The sequence below is a fragment of the Grammomys surdaster genome, unplaced genomic scaffold (genome assembly GCF_004785775.1).
Source record: "Grammomys surdaster isolate TR1022 unplaced genomic scaffold, NIH_TR_1.0 958, whole genome shotgun sequence".
In the NCBI taxonomy this organism is placed as follows: Eukaryota; Metazoa; Chordata; class Mammalia; order Rodentia; family Muridae; genus Grammomys; species Grammomys surdaster.
Window position 1 is genome coordinate 9976235 of NW_021605377.1, and position 16623 is coordinate 9992857.

Below are 16623 nucleotides of genomic sequence, written 5' to 3' on the forward strand. Positions count from 1 at the left end.
GGTAATTTAGTGAGACCCTGTCTGAAAACAAAGGGCTGGGCCAGCACTTGCTTCAACGTATATAAGGCCATGGGTTCACTGGGCAGGAACACACACAGAGAAGGAGAGAGTTCATGTGATATCTTTTATGCTAAGTTTTTTTTTTTGGTCACTAAGATGATTCATGTTAAAGAACGTCACAGCCATCTATACTACATGTGTGAATATATATATATATATACATATATTTACTATGTATATGCTATGTATATATATTTTGTATGTAGTATGATATAGATATAGATAGATAATGTATGTGGTACATTTCTTTCATCTCAGCACTCTGAAGGTAGAGTTGGGCGAATCTTTGTGAGTTCAGGCCAACCTGGCAAGTTTCAGGCTATCCAGGACTATCTACTGAGATCCTGTCTCAAAAAATAAAATAAAATAAAATAAAATAAAATAAAATAAAATAAAATAAAATAAAATAAAATAAAAGATTTGATATACCATACTATACTGTATGCTGTATAGTGGTTATATTGCTTATTCTAACAAAGACAGAGAAACGCCGTCGTCATAAAGCACTTTTATTTGGGACATTGGGTAGGTAGGACACAGCCCAGCAAGCAATGTAGACTTTTGATGTTTGGGTAAGGACTCTAAAGCTTTTAGTGGGTTTAGAAGAGTGTGATGGGTTAGATAAAAAAAAGGTTGATGCTTGCCAGACACTTAATAAAAATAATCTTGTAGTCACGCGCATGTAAATGTTTCTATAGAAACCGTAAGCAGGTGGATGGTTCGCTCAGAGCTGGCTGTGAGCTTACACTGCAGGTCTTAGCAGAGTCTTCCCCATCCAGGAGTGGAAGATTCCTTTCCGTCACCCAAGAGTGGCTTTCACACCCGGCTCTGAGCCTCCCCCTTCTCATCTGACAAGCTCCTGCATGGCATTCATTCAAAGGGAGAGTGGAAATTCCCAGAGAACGAGATTCCCTATATCCCCAAGTCAGTATCGGTGTGTGCATCCATCAGGGATGTAAACTCAGGGCTCCAGGAGAGGATGGATCTAGGCTCACCCAGTAGATTTCCAATCCCTCTCTGGTAGGATGAATGCGCAATCCACAATCAGGAGCGGCAGACCCGGCAGTGATGGAGGATAGAAAGCCCTTGCTACTTCTGCAGGTGTGTTCTGGAAAACCTCTGGAATGCAATGCGCATGTGCGCCATCGTGGTTCACTTGGGTTTCTTCACATTTCACAAAACTTTGCCAGGCGTGGTGGCACACACCTTTCATCTTAGCACTGTGAAGGCGGAGTCAGGTGGATCTTCGTGAGTTCAGGCCAAGCTGTTATATACAGTGAGTTCTATGCCACCCAGGGCTACCTACTGAGATCTTGTCTCAAAAGAAAATAAAATCTGAGACTGTTTGCCTCAGGAATGACAAGGAGTCGTAAAAAGGAATCCAGTCATCATTATCGTCATCGTGGTCCTCACCATCATCATCGTCATCGTCGTCGTCGTCGTTGTCACTATTATTACTATTATTAGTGGGTATACATCATTACAGAGATGCATGTTCTGGCCCAGGTATGGATCAGAGGCCAGAATTGGTTCTTTTCCTTTCACCTTTGCAGGGGTCCCGAGATTCAACTCTGATCATCAGGCTTGCATGACAAGTGACTTTTTTAACCTGCTGAACCATTTCGCCTTCTTAATTTTTATTTTTTTCTCAAATTTTATGATTTTTTCCCTCTATTAAATTGCTGCTACTGTGTTTTTCATTACATAACCCTTTTAGGCAGGGCTAATAAACACTTATGTTTGTATGTGTATATTATCTGTGAAAACAGGTAGCAAGCAATAAATTATTCTTATATTAGGATTCCTACCCCTTTACAAATATAACCCAATAACTGCAGTAGTCCAGTAGAATAATGTTATCTGATAATGCTGGAGAAAACATAGGCTATGATAAGGAGATGATATGAATTCCCTCACATCACATACTGCAAAGTAGCTGAGCCAGGGCTAGACTCTAGGTTGGTGTGACTCCAAAACAGCCAGCCTTGACCAATAAGATGATATTTAACTAATTACGTGGAAACTGCCATTGTACAACAGGCTGAATTCATGATAGGTTGCACAGTGTTTTCCTTTTGCGACACTAGGTAGGGTGCTGTCTAAACTAACAGGTCTTTCAAGGGACAGGGATGCGAACTGGGTCCCTGACATTTAAGCTCTGGCTTCCCAATGGTAAAAGTTAAGTAATGGTTATACCCACTTGGCAGGATTATCGTAACAGGTCAACTGTTTTACATTCGTTTATTTCCTGGGAGGCAGACATGTGTGCCGTGGGCCACACGTAGAGGTCAGAGCTCAACTGGTAGAAGTCAGTTCTCTTTTACTAACACGTGGGCACAAGCTCCGGTTGTTGAGTTTGGGGGCCAAGAGCCCTGACCTAATGAACTATCTTAACAGTTCAGTCATGATAGATTTAATATGTAAAAATCTGGGTACAAATAAACTGTAGCCATGCCAGGCGGTGGTGGCGCACGCCTTTAATCCCAGCACTTGGGAGGCAGAGGCAGAGGCAGAGGCAGAGGCAGGCAGATTTCTGAGTTCAAGGCCAGCCTGGTCTACAGAGTGAGTTCCAGGACAGCCAGGGCTACACAGAGAAATCCTGTCTCAAAACACCCCCCCCAAAAAAAAATAAAATAAATAAAAAAACTGTAGTCATGACCTTACATCATAATGTGTCAAGACTTGGCTCTGTGATGAATCCATCAGATGGCTTGAGTCCTCCCTGTTTAGACTGAAATCTGGGGTTCTCATCAGTATATTTGGGGGGAGCAGGTTCTGAGATAAATTTGAGAAGCCAAGTTAAAGCATGAATGTGGTCATGTCCACTGATGGTGAAGGGAGCAAACAGGGTGTTGGGAAATGTAATCGAGGCTCTTACAGCACAGCAGTATGTGTGCTGTTCACACCCACGTAGATAAAGGAACACAAGATGAAATAGGCCAATACAAGGAAGCAAGTGGCAAAGGACCTCATCCCCAAGGGTGCATGCTTGCAAAGACTCTGGGAAGAGGAATACATAGAGAGATGACAGGGGCTTTTGGAAACAATTGGAAGGGCTGCCACTTCTTTACAACAAGAAAGCTAATGAGCTAGCAGAAACGTCAGCTTCCTGGTGACTGCTTAACTATATACTTCTGTATTTCCTACTTTGTGAGAGTGAATTGTAAAGAGGAAAGAACTGGAGGCTTTCCTAACGGAAGGAATGGAACAAAACCGTCTAAAGAAACCAACATTATCTTTAAAATGAATGCACTTGCTAGAGACTGTCAGTATCAAAAGCATACTCTAGATAATGTTTCTGTGCAGTCTGGAAGGTGAATCAATTGGCATTGTGTCAGGTGATGGGAAACAGAACAGCAGGAAAACAGACAGTGGCTTGGCGTACCACACTATAATTTGCTTTTTCCTTGGGTAGCATCCTTTTGTCAAGGTGTTAAAGTACCATCATCCTCTTTATAGGCAAGTTCTGACAACCATCCTCCCTTTATACGTATGGGCAAGCAAATGGCATTAACACCTCCCTCATGAAACTAAACTTAGGCTCAGTTCCATGGAGTTACAGACTGTTGTGAGCTGCCATATGGATGCTGGGATTTGAACCTGGATTCTTTGGAAGAGCAGTCAGTGCTCTTAAGGTCTCTCCACCCCTCATGAACCAACTTTTTAAAATGCTACCTCAAGAAGTTAGACATTATCCAGATCCACCCAGTTAACCTGGGTAAGGTGTCATTTGAGCTGGGCTAGGACCTCTCCTGTTTTGCCCCATTGTTAAACTAGAGTGATTGAAACCGGTTTGGGCAGTCCTTTGAGGGGCTAGCTGTAAGTGAAGAACCTGGCAGGCTATTAGGCTGGCTTCAAAGGGAGTGCTTGGGGCAGGAAATTAAAAAAACAAAAAACAAAAAACAAAAAAAAACAAAAAACTTCTCTGTGGAGTCCAGTTCCATGAAGATCCGTGTGAGAAATGGATTGATTGTTCAGATGGGCCGCCCTACCGGTATTGGACCAGGGGCTACACGAAGCTCTGACTTTGTGCACAGCCAATCATGCATATGATCAGTGTGTCCTGTTGTCAATCCTTTAGGATTCTTAGGTTCCTGTTTCTGCTGTCCAAGCACAGCTTGCTATCTTTTCAGGCCCCTGCCAGGGGCCTCAAGATGAATCTCATACACTCTGGTACACCTTCATTTTAAATCAGATAATTTCAAACTGCACCCTTCGAAAAAGGTAAGATTCTATTTTGAGGTTTAGCTGCTCCAAAAGCTGTTGCAATTTTAAAGGCCCCCCTGGGACATCTAATAGTAAATTGTGAATATATCACATGCCTATATTTGAACACTTATTAAAAGTCAACCCTTCCAAAACACCCTCCTCCTGTTTGCTGAAAATCCACCTAGCTATTTTCACATGATGTGTTAATAAATGTCACTGTAGCCCGAGAGATTATTCCAGGAAGATTAAAGGTCATGCCAACTCATCCGGGTCCTAGAAGTCTCAAGGCTCCTTAAACTCTGGAAAGTTCCTGCAAAGCTACACTGCTTCTCCGAGGACCTAAAGAACGTTTATATCCAAGACTTACTAACAACTTTTTTTTATATTATTTATTTATTTTTATGAATGTGAGTACACTGTAGCTGTCTTCATACACACACCAGAATAGGGCATCAGATCTCATTACAGATGGTTGTGAGCCACCATGTGGTTGCTGGGAATTGAACTCAGGACCTCTGGAAGAGCAGTTAGTGCTCTTAACTGCTGAGCCATCTCACCAGCCCCCTACTAACAACTTTCTAAAAGCTTTCCAGGATGAAACACCTCGAGAAATTCAACAATGGGCACTTAGTACCCTCTCACACAGAAACAAGGATTGCATGCCCTAGCTTTGGATCTGTTGCTGTGATAAAAGACCCTGGCAAAAGCAAATTAGCGGTGATGGGGGGTAGGGTGGGGTGGGGGTGTTATTTCAGCTTACAATTCCAGGTACCTCGAACCATTTTGGATGAAGTTAAGGTAGGGATTTCAAATAGCTAGCCACATGTCATCCACAGACAAGAGAGGGAGGAAATTAATTAGTGCATGTTCACCTATTTTCTGGAATTCTCTACTCATACTTTGGGACTCTCTGCCTAGACAGCTGCCCACAAAGGGTTAGGTGTCCCCACATCAATTAAATGTAATTATTACAATCCTGTCACCCGTCAGTTTAATCTAGACAATCTCTCATTGAGACTCCCTTTCCAGATCATTCCAGGTTGTGCTAACCGTTAAAGTTAACTGTCACTGTGTACCTCCACGCTCAGGAGAGTGGGACCAAAAGGGCTTTCTATGTTCTCTGGGTTTTAAAATAGTCTCCTGTGGTTGGGAGATGTGGTTCAGTGGTAGAATACTTACAGAGCACATTTGAGGACCTGGTTTCAATTCCTAGTACTATAGTAAATAAAGGAATAGCCTCCTACACGTGAATAATATTCTAGAAAGGAACAGGAGACATCATTACCAAGGGAGCCTGTGGTCTGTCTCCTGGCTAGACCTCTTATCACAGAAGAGAGTTTTTCCTGGAAGCCGAAGCAGTCAAAAGAACCAGGGCAGACACAGAGCTACCGCTACAGCAAGTTAGTTTTATTCAAGAAGTGAATAAATCTTTGTTCAAGTTAACTTTACTAAAGCAGTGATTTAAAAGAATATCATCTTTGCTGGGCCTGGGGCAGCAAGTATGTAATTCTATTTTTTTTTTTTCTTTTTTGGTTTTTTGAGACAGGGTTTCTCTGTGTAGCTCTGGCTGTCCTGGAACTCACTCTGTAGACCAGGCTGGCTTTGAACTCAGAAATCTCCCTGCCTCTGCCTCCCAAGTGCTGGGATTAAAGGCGTGCGCTGCCACCACCCCCAGCCAAGTATGTAATTCTAAACTGCAAAGGCTGAGGAAGAGACTTCCAAGTTCAAGCAAGGCCTGTGTGGGCTATACAAGGAATTTAGGGCCAGCCTGTGTATCTTAGGAAGACTCTCTCAAAATCAATAATTTAAAAAGGAACGGGAGCTCTTTCCAGGCCATCTCTAGTAACATGAGGGGGGAAAAGTCACTCTCTTTGCATCCTACACTTCTGAGGTGTCTTTTATCTCCATAGTCTTGTGAGAAAATAGTCATATTCCTAAACGTCCTTTAAACAAATATGCATATTCCCAACTTCACACAGGTATGGATTCCCCTTCTTGCTTAGCTTTCCGCACATCACTTCTACTGTCTAACATAGTGCATAACTGTTTTATTTCTGTACTTATGAGAAGATAAGCTATCTTTAATTAAAAAAAAAACCCAAAAAACAAAAAACCGTACTTTTCTATGCATGTGAGTGTAGGGTCACCAGTGTGTTTTGGAGCCAGAAGACAACCTCAGATGTTGCTCCTCAGGAACGCTGCTTTCCTCACTTCTTGAGACAGTGTCTCTCACTGGCCTAGAACTTACCAACTAGGCTGGGCCGGCTAGCTAGTGTACTCCAGTGATCTTCCTATCTGTACCTCCTTGGTACTAGTATTACAAGTGTTGGTTTATTTTTCAATTTTATTATTATTATTATTAACCATGGGACCACGCTCTGAGTCCTCCTACTTACAAAAGAAAGCCAGCACTTTACCTAGTCATTCTTGTCATACCGATTTCATTCCTACTACTTTCCTAGAACCTGGACTGAGTGAAGAAATGAAGTAAGTGAAGAAATGAGGTGAGGCTCAGAGGAGTTCAGTAGGGACTGAGTAGGACTGCCTCCATATTGTCGAGTCATAGAGGTAAGATTTGAACTCAGGCCCACGCTTATCTAGTAAGATAAGGAACTCTGAGACTTAGAATCCATGATATATACCCTCAGGAAGAAAGAATGGAGTTCATCTAGTGAATGGTTGACTGCTGAAGAAAACCACTGGTGTGTAGAAGGGCCAAGGAGCCTTCATCTCCCTTGACGTGTCTGCAGTGTGTGCAACAGAACGTGTAGTCAAAAATCTGAAATGTACAACTTTGGCAACTTAAAATCTTGTGTGTCTTAGCAGGAAGTAGAAGCTTACTGATCCCTGGACCTGGTCACCTCGGTTCTGGCCTCAAACCTCGAGAACATGCTCTGCTTTGGTTTAGCTGCAGGCCAATTCCTTCATCTCCCTTACCTAATTTGTGTTAGGTTTTCTAAAGACTGCACAAAACTACTCAGGGAGACACAGAAACAAGGCCATGTCTGCCCTACAGCACTGGCCCATGCACACTCCTTCATTTGTCTCAGTTTGGTGTAATGAACTAAATTTTTTTTTTTTTGTTTGGTTTGGTTTGGTTTTTCGAGACAGGGTTTCTCCGTGTAGCCCTGGCTGTCCTGGAACTCACTCTGTAGACCAGGCTAGCCTCGAACTCTCAAACTCAGAAATCCGCCTGCCTCTGCCTCCCAAGTGCTGGGATTAAAGGCGTTGCGCCACCACCACCAGGCTCAAAAATTTTTTTTCTTAATGTGCATTGGTATCTTGTCTACATGTATGAGGGTGTCAGATTCTGGACTTACAGACAGTTGTGAGCTGCCATATGGGTGCTGGGACTTGAACCTGGGTCCTCTGGAAGAACAATCAGTGCCCTTAACCGCTGAAACTTCTCTCTGGCCCGAGAACCAAACTTTTTTTTTTTTTTTAAAGAAAACTTCAAGAAGTAAGACATCCAGATCCACCGAGGTAACCTGGGTAAGGTAACCTGGGTAAGCTCATTTGAGGTGGGTTAGGACGTCTCCTGTTTTGCCCCATTATTAAACTAGAGTGAATGAAACTGTTTTGGGCGGTCCTTTGAGGGATTAGCTGCAAGTGAGGAACCTGGCAGGCTATCAGGCAGGCGTCAAAGGGAGTGTTTGGGGCAGGAAATTAAAAACAAAAAACAAAAAACAAAACAAAACAAAACAAAACAGAACAACCAAAAACCACCGGACCCGGGCCACAAAACCTCCTAAAGAGCTCAAGCCATTTTGCAGGTTAGCTCAAAACTGTATATAAACATATGAGCTAACAGCACATCATTCTCACGCATTGTACCCATTTAATATTACCAAATACAAGGATGACAAGGAGAAAAGAAATGCAATTGGATACAATTAGATCGAAAGGTCGAATTTCTTGAAGGACGTGAGAAATAATTTAGACTCAGAAGAAACACAGGTACTATTGCTTAGCTCTCCACCAGCCAAGACCTTATCATCCTCCCAGATGTCGGGTGCTTCACTTCAAAATTTGGTACAGAAAAACCCAACCTGCTTCCCTCTCGTGTTGGGAGGTTGAGACTCATCCTTCACGTTCCCGCGGAGCACCCCACTCCCCTCCTCCTAGCCCTTGGTCCCGCAGAGTGAAATGTCTCGGAGTGGGAAAACCTGTCACAGATGGGGAAGGATCCGGGGGCGTCAGCTGCAGCACAGGCCTACCCCAGCGGGAGTTGGAAGCTATCCAGTGAAATATGGGCGTTTTGTTCCCAGCGCTGCCCAAAAAAGGCGTGGAGAGAGGATGGAGGCAACCCCCATTTTCATCAAAACGCTCCTAATGGGGCGCCTGCCTGCGGGAGGGCTCCAAAATTGGCAACTTGGACCTCCAAGTCGCCCTGTTTTAGCCCACATTTCCCAAACCCCGGAAGAGGCGGGTGATTAAAAATGCAAAGTGCTTTGCAGGAGACAGTAGGTAGGACCCGGCTGCGAGGCGCTGGGCTGGGGAGATCCCGTGACCTTAGACGCCCTCCCGCGCCCCGGATTCGGGAAGGGCCGCAGCCGGCGCTTCCGCCTCCCGGTCGCAGCCGGACAAAGCCCGGCTCCTTTCCGTGGGACTCGAAGGGCAGACCGGATCGGGACGCGCGCCTTCCGCAGGGCCCGCCGTCGCCGCACACAGGTGGTTTTCCGTCCGGGAGGGGCGGCCCCGGCACTTTTATATAACAATAGAGCCGTGCGCGCCGGGGATGCGCTCTTGTCGCCGTCGCGGCCCCCGCCGGCCACGCCTCCATCCGGCTCCGGTGCCGCGCCGCCTCCGTCCTAAGTCGCCCGCGTGTGGTGCCCATGAGACTCCCCAACTCGTAACTCGGGAAGCAAGGGGCCCAGACAGGAACACCTCTGGCTCCTTTCCCGTTCCAGGTCTCTCTCTAGGCGACAGTTCCGCGACGGCCTTACAGGCGATCACGGGGTCGTCGCGTGTTCTCTCCTCCACCCCCCTCTTAGAGAAGCAGTGCTGCGGCCAAAGCGCAGCGCGCAAGCGCGTTTGAAACTGCTAGAGTGCTCCTTGCGGGGCTCGGGGACCGCTGCAGCCGAGAAAGGATAGGGGACCGGCCTCGCTGTCCACAGTAGCCACTGTTTAGGCTTGAGTTCCTGCAGGCTTGCAGGGAGCGTTGGTGAGGCCCAGCGTCGCAAGCACCTAGCCTAGGCTGCCTTGAAAGACCGGTTCCTCTTAGAAGCTAAACTCTGCTCTTGGCCCCAAATCGTTAAAGGAGCTCGACTCCCCAGGCTCGATGGGTGACCGGTGATGGGGAGCAAGATCTCCGGAACAAAGGGTCAGAATGCCCCCACTCCACTGGAGCAGAAGCAAAGTGTAGGGCTAGCTGACCAGGTTTTTCGTGCCCACCCATCCCCCCGCCCCCGCTGCCCGCAAGAAAGTTGAGAAAACCCGGGGTTGGGGCGCTTCTGGTTTTCTGGACAACCAAACGCTTGTTTGCTTAGTTGCTTTAAAATGTTTCAACAAAACACTAGTTTGTTTCTAGAGATGTTGGATTAGCATTTAACACTTCGTTGGGTCGCTAAAGCCCAGGCAGTTCACCAGCCGCAACACAGCCTCGGCAAAAAAAAAAAAAAAAAAAAAGGACATCAGAACAAACAGAACTAGACTTTTAAAAAGAGCCAAACAAATGCCACACACGATCTAAAGGAGGACTGGGGTGGGGTGGGGGGCAGGGGCGGCGCTATGGCAGGCTAAGATCTAGCGTTAAAGAAAATAAAAAAGGAGGAAAAACCTCACGTTTTATTAAGGCTAATTTAAGATTGTAAGCGTCGCGAATAAGGGCTTTTGTGCTTGCTAACTGCACTACTGGTTCGTAAGAGTTAGACGCGAAGTGTGAACTCTCAACAGAAGGAAACACGAGACAACTTTAGTGCCCTGGTTTATGTGCCCTGCTCCTCCTCCACCGCCGCCTCCTCTTCTTTCTCCTTCCTCCCGCCGAGCCCGCAGTTGCAGCTTGTTTGCACTGGGGCTTATCCGGAGCGGAAATTCCTTTCCGTTTTTGTGAATGACAAACTCATTAACAATTCATCAACACAACCTGTTCCAGCCGGCCCGTCCCCTAGGCAACAACCCCTTCCGCAGCGCGCTCATTGGCTGGCGGAGAGAATGTATCCATTGAGACGCTGGCTGTTTGTATCCATTGAGGAGCTGCCTCGCACAGGGGGTGTGCTCTCTCTGAGTCCTAGGGACTGTGAGCAAACCCAGGCTTGAATAATCCGGCGAGAAGCACCGGGTTGGATCTGAGGTGCAGCCTCAGAGGGAAGGATTAGGAGCCGCTAGACTTTTTTCTTTTTCCTTTTTCTCCTCTCAGTGGCACGGAGTCCTAATTAATTGGATTTCATTCACTGGGTAGGAACAAAACTGGGCACCTTCATTCAGAGAGCTTCGTTGACTCTGAGTGTGATCTGGTGCAGAGGGACCACCGGCTTGGCTTCTGGGTCGCCTTCCCTAACCGCTAGCCTCGGCTTGGGAAAGGCGAGGCAGAATCAAACCCCGCTCCGAGAGCGGGAGCTTCGCGCAGCTTGCTCGGCCTATGCCTGCCTTGAGGGGCGTCTGCTAGGCACCCCGCCTTCTCCCGCAGCTCGACCCCCATGATAGATACGCTCAGACCCGTGCCCTTCGCGTCGGAAATGGCGATCAGCAAGACGGTGGCGTGGCTCAACGAGCAGCTGGAGCTGGGCAACGAACGGCTGCTGCTGATGGACTGCCGACCGCAGGAGCTGTACGAGTCGTCGCACATCGAATCGGCCATCAACGTGGCCATCCCAGGCATCATGCTGCGGCGTCTGCAGAAGGGCAACCTGCCCGTGCGTGCGCTATTCACGCGCTGCGAGGACCGGGACCGCTTTACCAGGCGCTGCGGTACCGACACCGTGGTGCTCTACGACGAGAACAGCAGCGACTGGAATGAGAACACGGGTGGAGAGTCGGTCCTCGGGCTGCTCCTCAAGAAACTCAAAGACGAGGGCTGCCGGGCGTTCTACCTGGAAGGTATGTTGTGCGCCCCGGGTGCCAGGGCTCGGGACTGGGGCTGCAGGCTGGGGAAACTGGCGGCGAGGTGGCGATCGCCGCTCGCATTGCGCTTAGGGGAACTGGGCCAGCGTGGTAGCTTCTCTTTCAAGGGTTCTTTATAACCAGACACCTCCACCTTCCTCTCGCTTTCTTTGGGTCGATTTAGAATTAAGATTCAGAAGAGCTGGAAAGGTAGTTTAGGGTGCAGCTTAGCACCTCCTAGCTCCTCGAAATATTAAGAAATTTTGTGCGTTTCCAGATTCAGAAGACTGAATGTTCCCTGGGTAGGCAGCCGGTTATGTTCCTAAAGGTGCACATAGAAGTGTGTTTCTACCACTGCAGGGAGGGTGGTGGTGGTTCATAAGGTGCCTGTCCATAGTGTTTCCTGCACCTCCTGCGCGTCTCACAAGCTGAAAATTACTACAGCTTCTCTGGTTACAAGATTGCTTTCCTTGTTTCTGGCAGGTGGCTTCAGTAAGTTCCAGGCGGAGTTTGCCCTGCACTGCGAGACCAATCTAGACGGTTCGTGTAGTAGCAGCTCCCCGTCTTTGCCAGTGCTGGGGCTCGGGGGCCTGCGGATCAGCTCCGACTCTTCCTCGGACATTGAGTCTGACCTTGACCGAGACCCCAATAGTGCTACAGACTCGGATGGCAGCCCGCTCTCCAACAGCCAGCCTTCCTTCCCGGTGGAGATTTTGCCCTTCCTTTACCTGGGCTGTGCCAAGGACTCTACCAACTTGGACGTGTTGGAAGAGTTTGGCATCAAGTACATCTTGAATGTCACCCCCAATTTGCCCAATCTGTTTGAGAATGCAGGCGAGTTCAAATACAAGCAAATACCTATCTCGGATCACTGGAGCCAAAACCTGTCCCAGTTTTTCCCTGAGGCCATTTCTTTTATAGGTGAGACTAATTTGCCGTCATTCATAGGGTTGAAGATGTTAATCTGTTTTCCTGCAAGCTGTTTTGCAGCACTGCAGGTCTCTACTGTTTTAAGAATGTTTACTCTGGTTTACTTTCTTGCTTAAAGGGAAAACAGGGCCCGTTGACCTAGCAGATCAGGGGACTATTTGAACCATTTAATTTGTACTTGGGGTGGGGGTGTGTGTTCCAATCAGCCTTATTTTTTCTGTAGACAGGGTGTTAGTGGAGAACTTGTCTTACTTGCAGACAAGAATCCTAGTATTGCTTTATAATTAAAAAAAAAAAGACCTAGGAGTTATTTTAGGACACTCAAGTTAGTTGTTGGAAAGCAGTTTGAATACTAGATGTTACCCAGCTGAGTGATACTGCAGTGTACTGGTTACTGTGAGCCTCTGGGTAACCTGATCCCAGCAGGAAGAACTGTGGGCTGGGAGCCTAAGAGAAGTGAATCTCCAGGCATTGTAGTGCATTTCCTATTACAAAGGAACTCATTTTCAGGCCATGTAGACATCCTGTTCCTCCTAATGGGCTGTCCCCTGTGACTTCCCTCTCTCTTTTAAAATGCCTGAATACCCCCATTGTTAGCTGCACAACAGTTGGAGAATAATTTAATAGACCCTTGCAGTCTGCTTGTCTGTATGAGAGGCATTCAGGGACCGTATTGCAAAGGTTTCTGGTATTCACAAGCTGAGGCAAAAGAATGTACACATTAAGGAGGTTTTTTTTTCTGTTGTCAGAAACTTAATACAAAAGTTCCCTTTACAGAAAATATCTGAAATATGTGATTGTGTTCAGTGTGCATGTTTATCTCCTGTTATACATTTTCTGCTGCCTCTGGGGCTTAACTGCCACACACAATACTATTCCTTCTTGATTCAGACCTTAGCATTTGCAAAGGCTTGGGTTTTTTTGTTTGTTTGTTTGTTTTGCTTTTTTTTTTCAGTCTTGTGAAATCGCCTTTCTCTTTTGTGTTCACAGACGAAGCCCGAGGCAAGAACTGTGGTGTCCTGGTGCACTGCTTGGCAGGCATCAGCCGCTCTGTCACCGTGACGGTGGCTTACCTTATGCAGAAGCTTAACTTGTCGATGAACGATGCTTACGACATTGTCAAAATGAAGAAATCCAACATCTCCCCTAACTTTAACTTCATGGGCCAGCTGCTTGACTTTGAAAGGACCCTGGGACTCAGCAGCCCCTGTGACAACCGTGTCCCTACTCAGCAACTCTACTTCACCACGCCCTCCAACCAGAATGTCTACCAGGTGGACTCCCTGCAATCCACGTGAGGGGCACCCACCTTTCCTAGCCGGGAGTGTCCCATACCTTCAGCTTCTCTTGGGCAGCATCAACCAGGCTGCTTTCTTTGTGTGTGGCCCAGGTGTCAAAGTGTCACCAGCTGTCTGTATTAGACAAGGTTGCCAAGTGAAAAAATTGGTTATCACGGAGGGAGAGATTTGCTCCGTTCATTTTTTTTTTTTTTTTGAAAGGACAGGACATGCTGTCTAAATCCAGACAATAGTTTTGCTTCTGTACCCCCAGCCTACCCAAGCAGGGACTGGATATCCCATCCAGATAGAGGGTAGGACAAAGCAGTAAGGGGGTAGGAACATGTGTTCTTGAGGGCCTTGTATGGCTGTTTCCTGTTGCATCTGGAACTAACTATATATTGTCTTCAGTGAAGACTGATTCAACTTTGCAAATAGTGGAGCCAAAGAGATTTTAGCTCTGTTTTTCTGGTATCGGTTTAGAAAACAAACCAACAAAAAACTGATACTTTTCATCTGATTATTGTAAATATTTGATCTTCAATAACTTGACAGTGTTTGTTTGGCTTGTGTTTGTTTTTATCTTTGGGTTTAAAAGAGATCCAAAGGGAGAAAGAGCAGTATGCCACTTCTTAGAACAAATAAGGAAAAAAAAATGTTTTTTTTTTCTAATCCAAAGGGTATATTTGCAGCATGCTTGACCTTATTGTACCAATTCTGATGGCATTTTGAAGGATATGATTGTCACTGAGACTTTTGTTATGGTGAGGTCTTAAGTCTCTTTCATATATCTTCCTTGTAACTTTTTTTTTTTTTCCCTCTCTTAATGTAGTTTTGACTCTGCCTTACCTTTGTAAATATTTGGCTTACGTTGTCTCAAGGGGTATTTTGGAAATACACCAAAATTGTGGGTTCACCTTTTTTTTTTTATTTTTAGAACTTCAGCTGTGCTAAAACAGCATATTACCTCTGTACAGAATCTTCAGGGAGTGTCACCTCAAATGCAATACTTTGGGTGGGTTTCTTTCCTTTTAAAAAAAAAAAAAAAAACCGAAACTGGAAGTGTGTGTCTGTGTGTGTGGATGAGCACCCGTGTGATGGGTGTGATGCAACGGGTTGTGAGGAATGGAGTATCGACTTGCTCCATGATGTCCGTGGTGTAAAGTTTTGAGCTGGAATTTATTATAAGAATGTAAAACCTTAAATTATTAATAAATAACTATTTTTGGCTATTGAGCATGTCTTTATTTTTAAATGCCTCAGTCTATGAAGTTACACACGTAAGAAGTGGTGATTGGTAAAGCTTGTATGGGTAGCAAGGTTGCTACTAACGTTTTTTCAGATGCAGCTTGTGAAGTTAATTTTGCTTCAAGTTAAGACCTCATAGGGTAGGCCTACCATGTCATGCATCCATGAGTCTGATACAGGCTTCATTAAGATTTTCTTCCCTGGAGAAATGAAGCCTACAGTATATACACTGTTGAAATAGAAAGTTTGGATATTCAGAAATGGCCCCAAGAAGGTTGTTCCAGAATAATGGCAGCTACATGTTTAACCTGTCCTCCAGAATCCTACTCCATAATCCTTGGACATGGCAGGAAGGAAGTAGAATTGTTCCCAGGATGTCTAGCTCTGACAAAAATTATCCTAGCATGAGCTAGATTGGGTCCCTCTCTGATGCTGATGACATTCTAATGGCATGTTGGCTTTTTTCATGGACTTGCATGTGGTTTTTAAGTGTTTGTATGTTCACCTGGGATGAAATCTTGGGTTCCCAGTTTTTAAGTCTGCTTTTGTGCTTAACTATTTTTTTTTTTTACGATGTCGGCCAGAACTACCATTGACTCTTTCAGTTATAGATGGTTTTAAAGTTTTCCTTCTGAGCCAAAGGTTAGGCATCCTGTCATTTTTCTGGAGACCTTTTTCTGACCTCAGAAGTAGGAAAACCAAATTAAGAGGAGGTGTGTTGCCAGGCGGTGGTGGTGCACTGCCTTTAATCCCAGCACTTGGGAGGCAGAGGCAGGTGGATTTCTGAGTTCGAGGCCAGCCTGGTCTACAGAATGAGTTCCAGGACAGCCAGAACTACACAGAGAAACCCTGTCTCGAAAAGCCAAAAAATAAAAAAAGAGGTGTGTCCATTAGTATCAAAAGTGCTAGCATGTGTTTTGGGATGTCAGTCCAGAGCTGGATCATTTTGAAGTGGGAAAAATGAGCTCTTCACTCAAGCAACGTGGGAAATGACTGTTGTGCTATTTGGCAGTCTACATGTAGTTGGCAAGTGGCTTTTCATAGGACAAGCAATTGTGTCAACCTGTCTGGGAGTCCTTTTTAAGCAACTAAGTTTAAAAAAAAATAATAAAGGTGCAGAAAAATAATCAAGCCAGGCCCCTATTTGGGTGTCCCAAGTCAGCAGGAACACAAAGCAGAAATGGGTCTGCAGTTCAAGTTGGCTCTTGTTAATCGTCTCTGAAGAGTTTCCGGTCCTGACTTTCTCGAAACTGCCTGTTCAAAGTCGGGATTTGCAAGCAGCGTTTGCTGTCCAGCTGCCGCTCAAGTAGCTAACTGTTTTCTTTCCTTCTTTTCTCTGATTCCTTTTCTCCTTTTTCTTTTTATATTAAAGGAGGTTGGGGAGGAGGGAGGTCCGGGTAATTTTAGTGCATTTCCCTTTCGTGGATCACCTCTGTTCCTCCCAAAACTTGCATACACCCCAAGTTCCTACTGCGGGGCTCAAACGGACAGCTGGCCTCCCCAGCACTTAACTTCCTCTTGTTCCACTGCGCGTTTGTTGTTTGTCAGTCTACTTCTGAAATTAATAATGTTTTCTGGCCAAGTGCCACAAGCCATTACCACAAAGGGGAAGTAACACATATGAATAGCAGGAAGCCATGCAGGGTCACAGTGTGAGCTGAACCTGTGGAGGGAACATAATTGAGCCTGGCCCATTCAGCAAGTGTCTGAGAGTGATTGCAGGAGAGGGAGCTTACAGGGCTGAAGCGGGCCTCAAGCTGTGAAAAGAAAAAAAAAAGTTTCCAATAAATTGGGAGCAAATGGTCTTTGTCACCAGTCTGAGCTAAAGGAGAGTTTAGGGCCCCCATAAAGTTGCGGT

The 16623-nt window shown here is 45.8% G+C and overlaps 1 protein-coding gene across 1 annotated transcript; it reads left to right on the forward strand.

Annotated features, from left to right (window-relative positions):
• Window positions 1-10451: 10451 nt before the first annotated feature.
• On the forward strand, window positions 10452-14753 carry Dusp6 (dual specificity phosphatase 6). The gene is made up of 3 exons (XM_028783030.1): window positions 10452-11307; window positions 11794-12231; window positions 13231-14753. The coding sequence occupies exons 1-3, from the start codon at window positions 10908-10910 to the stop codon at window positions 13536-13538; spliced, it is 1146 nt and encodes a 381-aa protein (XP_028638863.1). The 5' UTR covers window positions 10452-10907; the 3' UTR covers window positions 13539-14753.
• The last annotated feature ends 1870 nt before the right edge of the window (window positions 14754-16623 follow it).

What these genes read in the sequence shown, in the direction of transcription:
- Dusp6 (XM_028783030.1), top strand. Translation starts at nt 10,908, where the DNA reads ATGATAGATACGCTCAGACCCGTGCCCTTCGCGTCGGAAATGGCGATC. An exon ending in CCGGGCGTTCTACCTGGAAG is followed by an intron (nt 11,308 to 11,793) that starts GTATGTTGTGCG and finishes TGTTTCTGGCAG; the next exon opens with GTGGCTTCAGTAAGTTCCAG. An exon ending in TGAGGCCATTTCTTTTATAG is followed by an intron (nt 12,232 to 13,230) that starts GTGAGACTAATT and finishes TTGTGTTCACAG; the next exon opens with ACGAAGCCCGAGGCAAGAAC.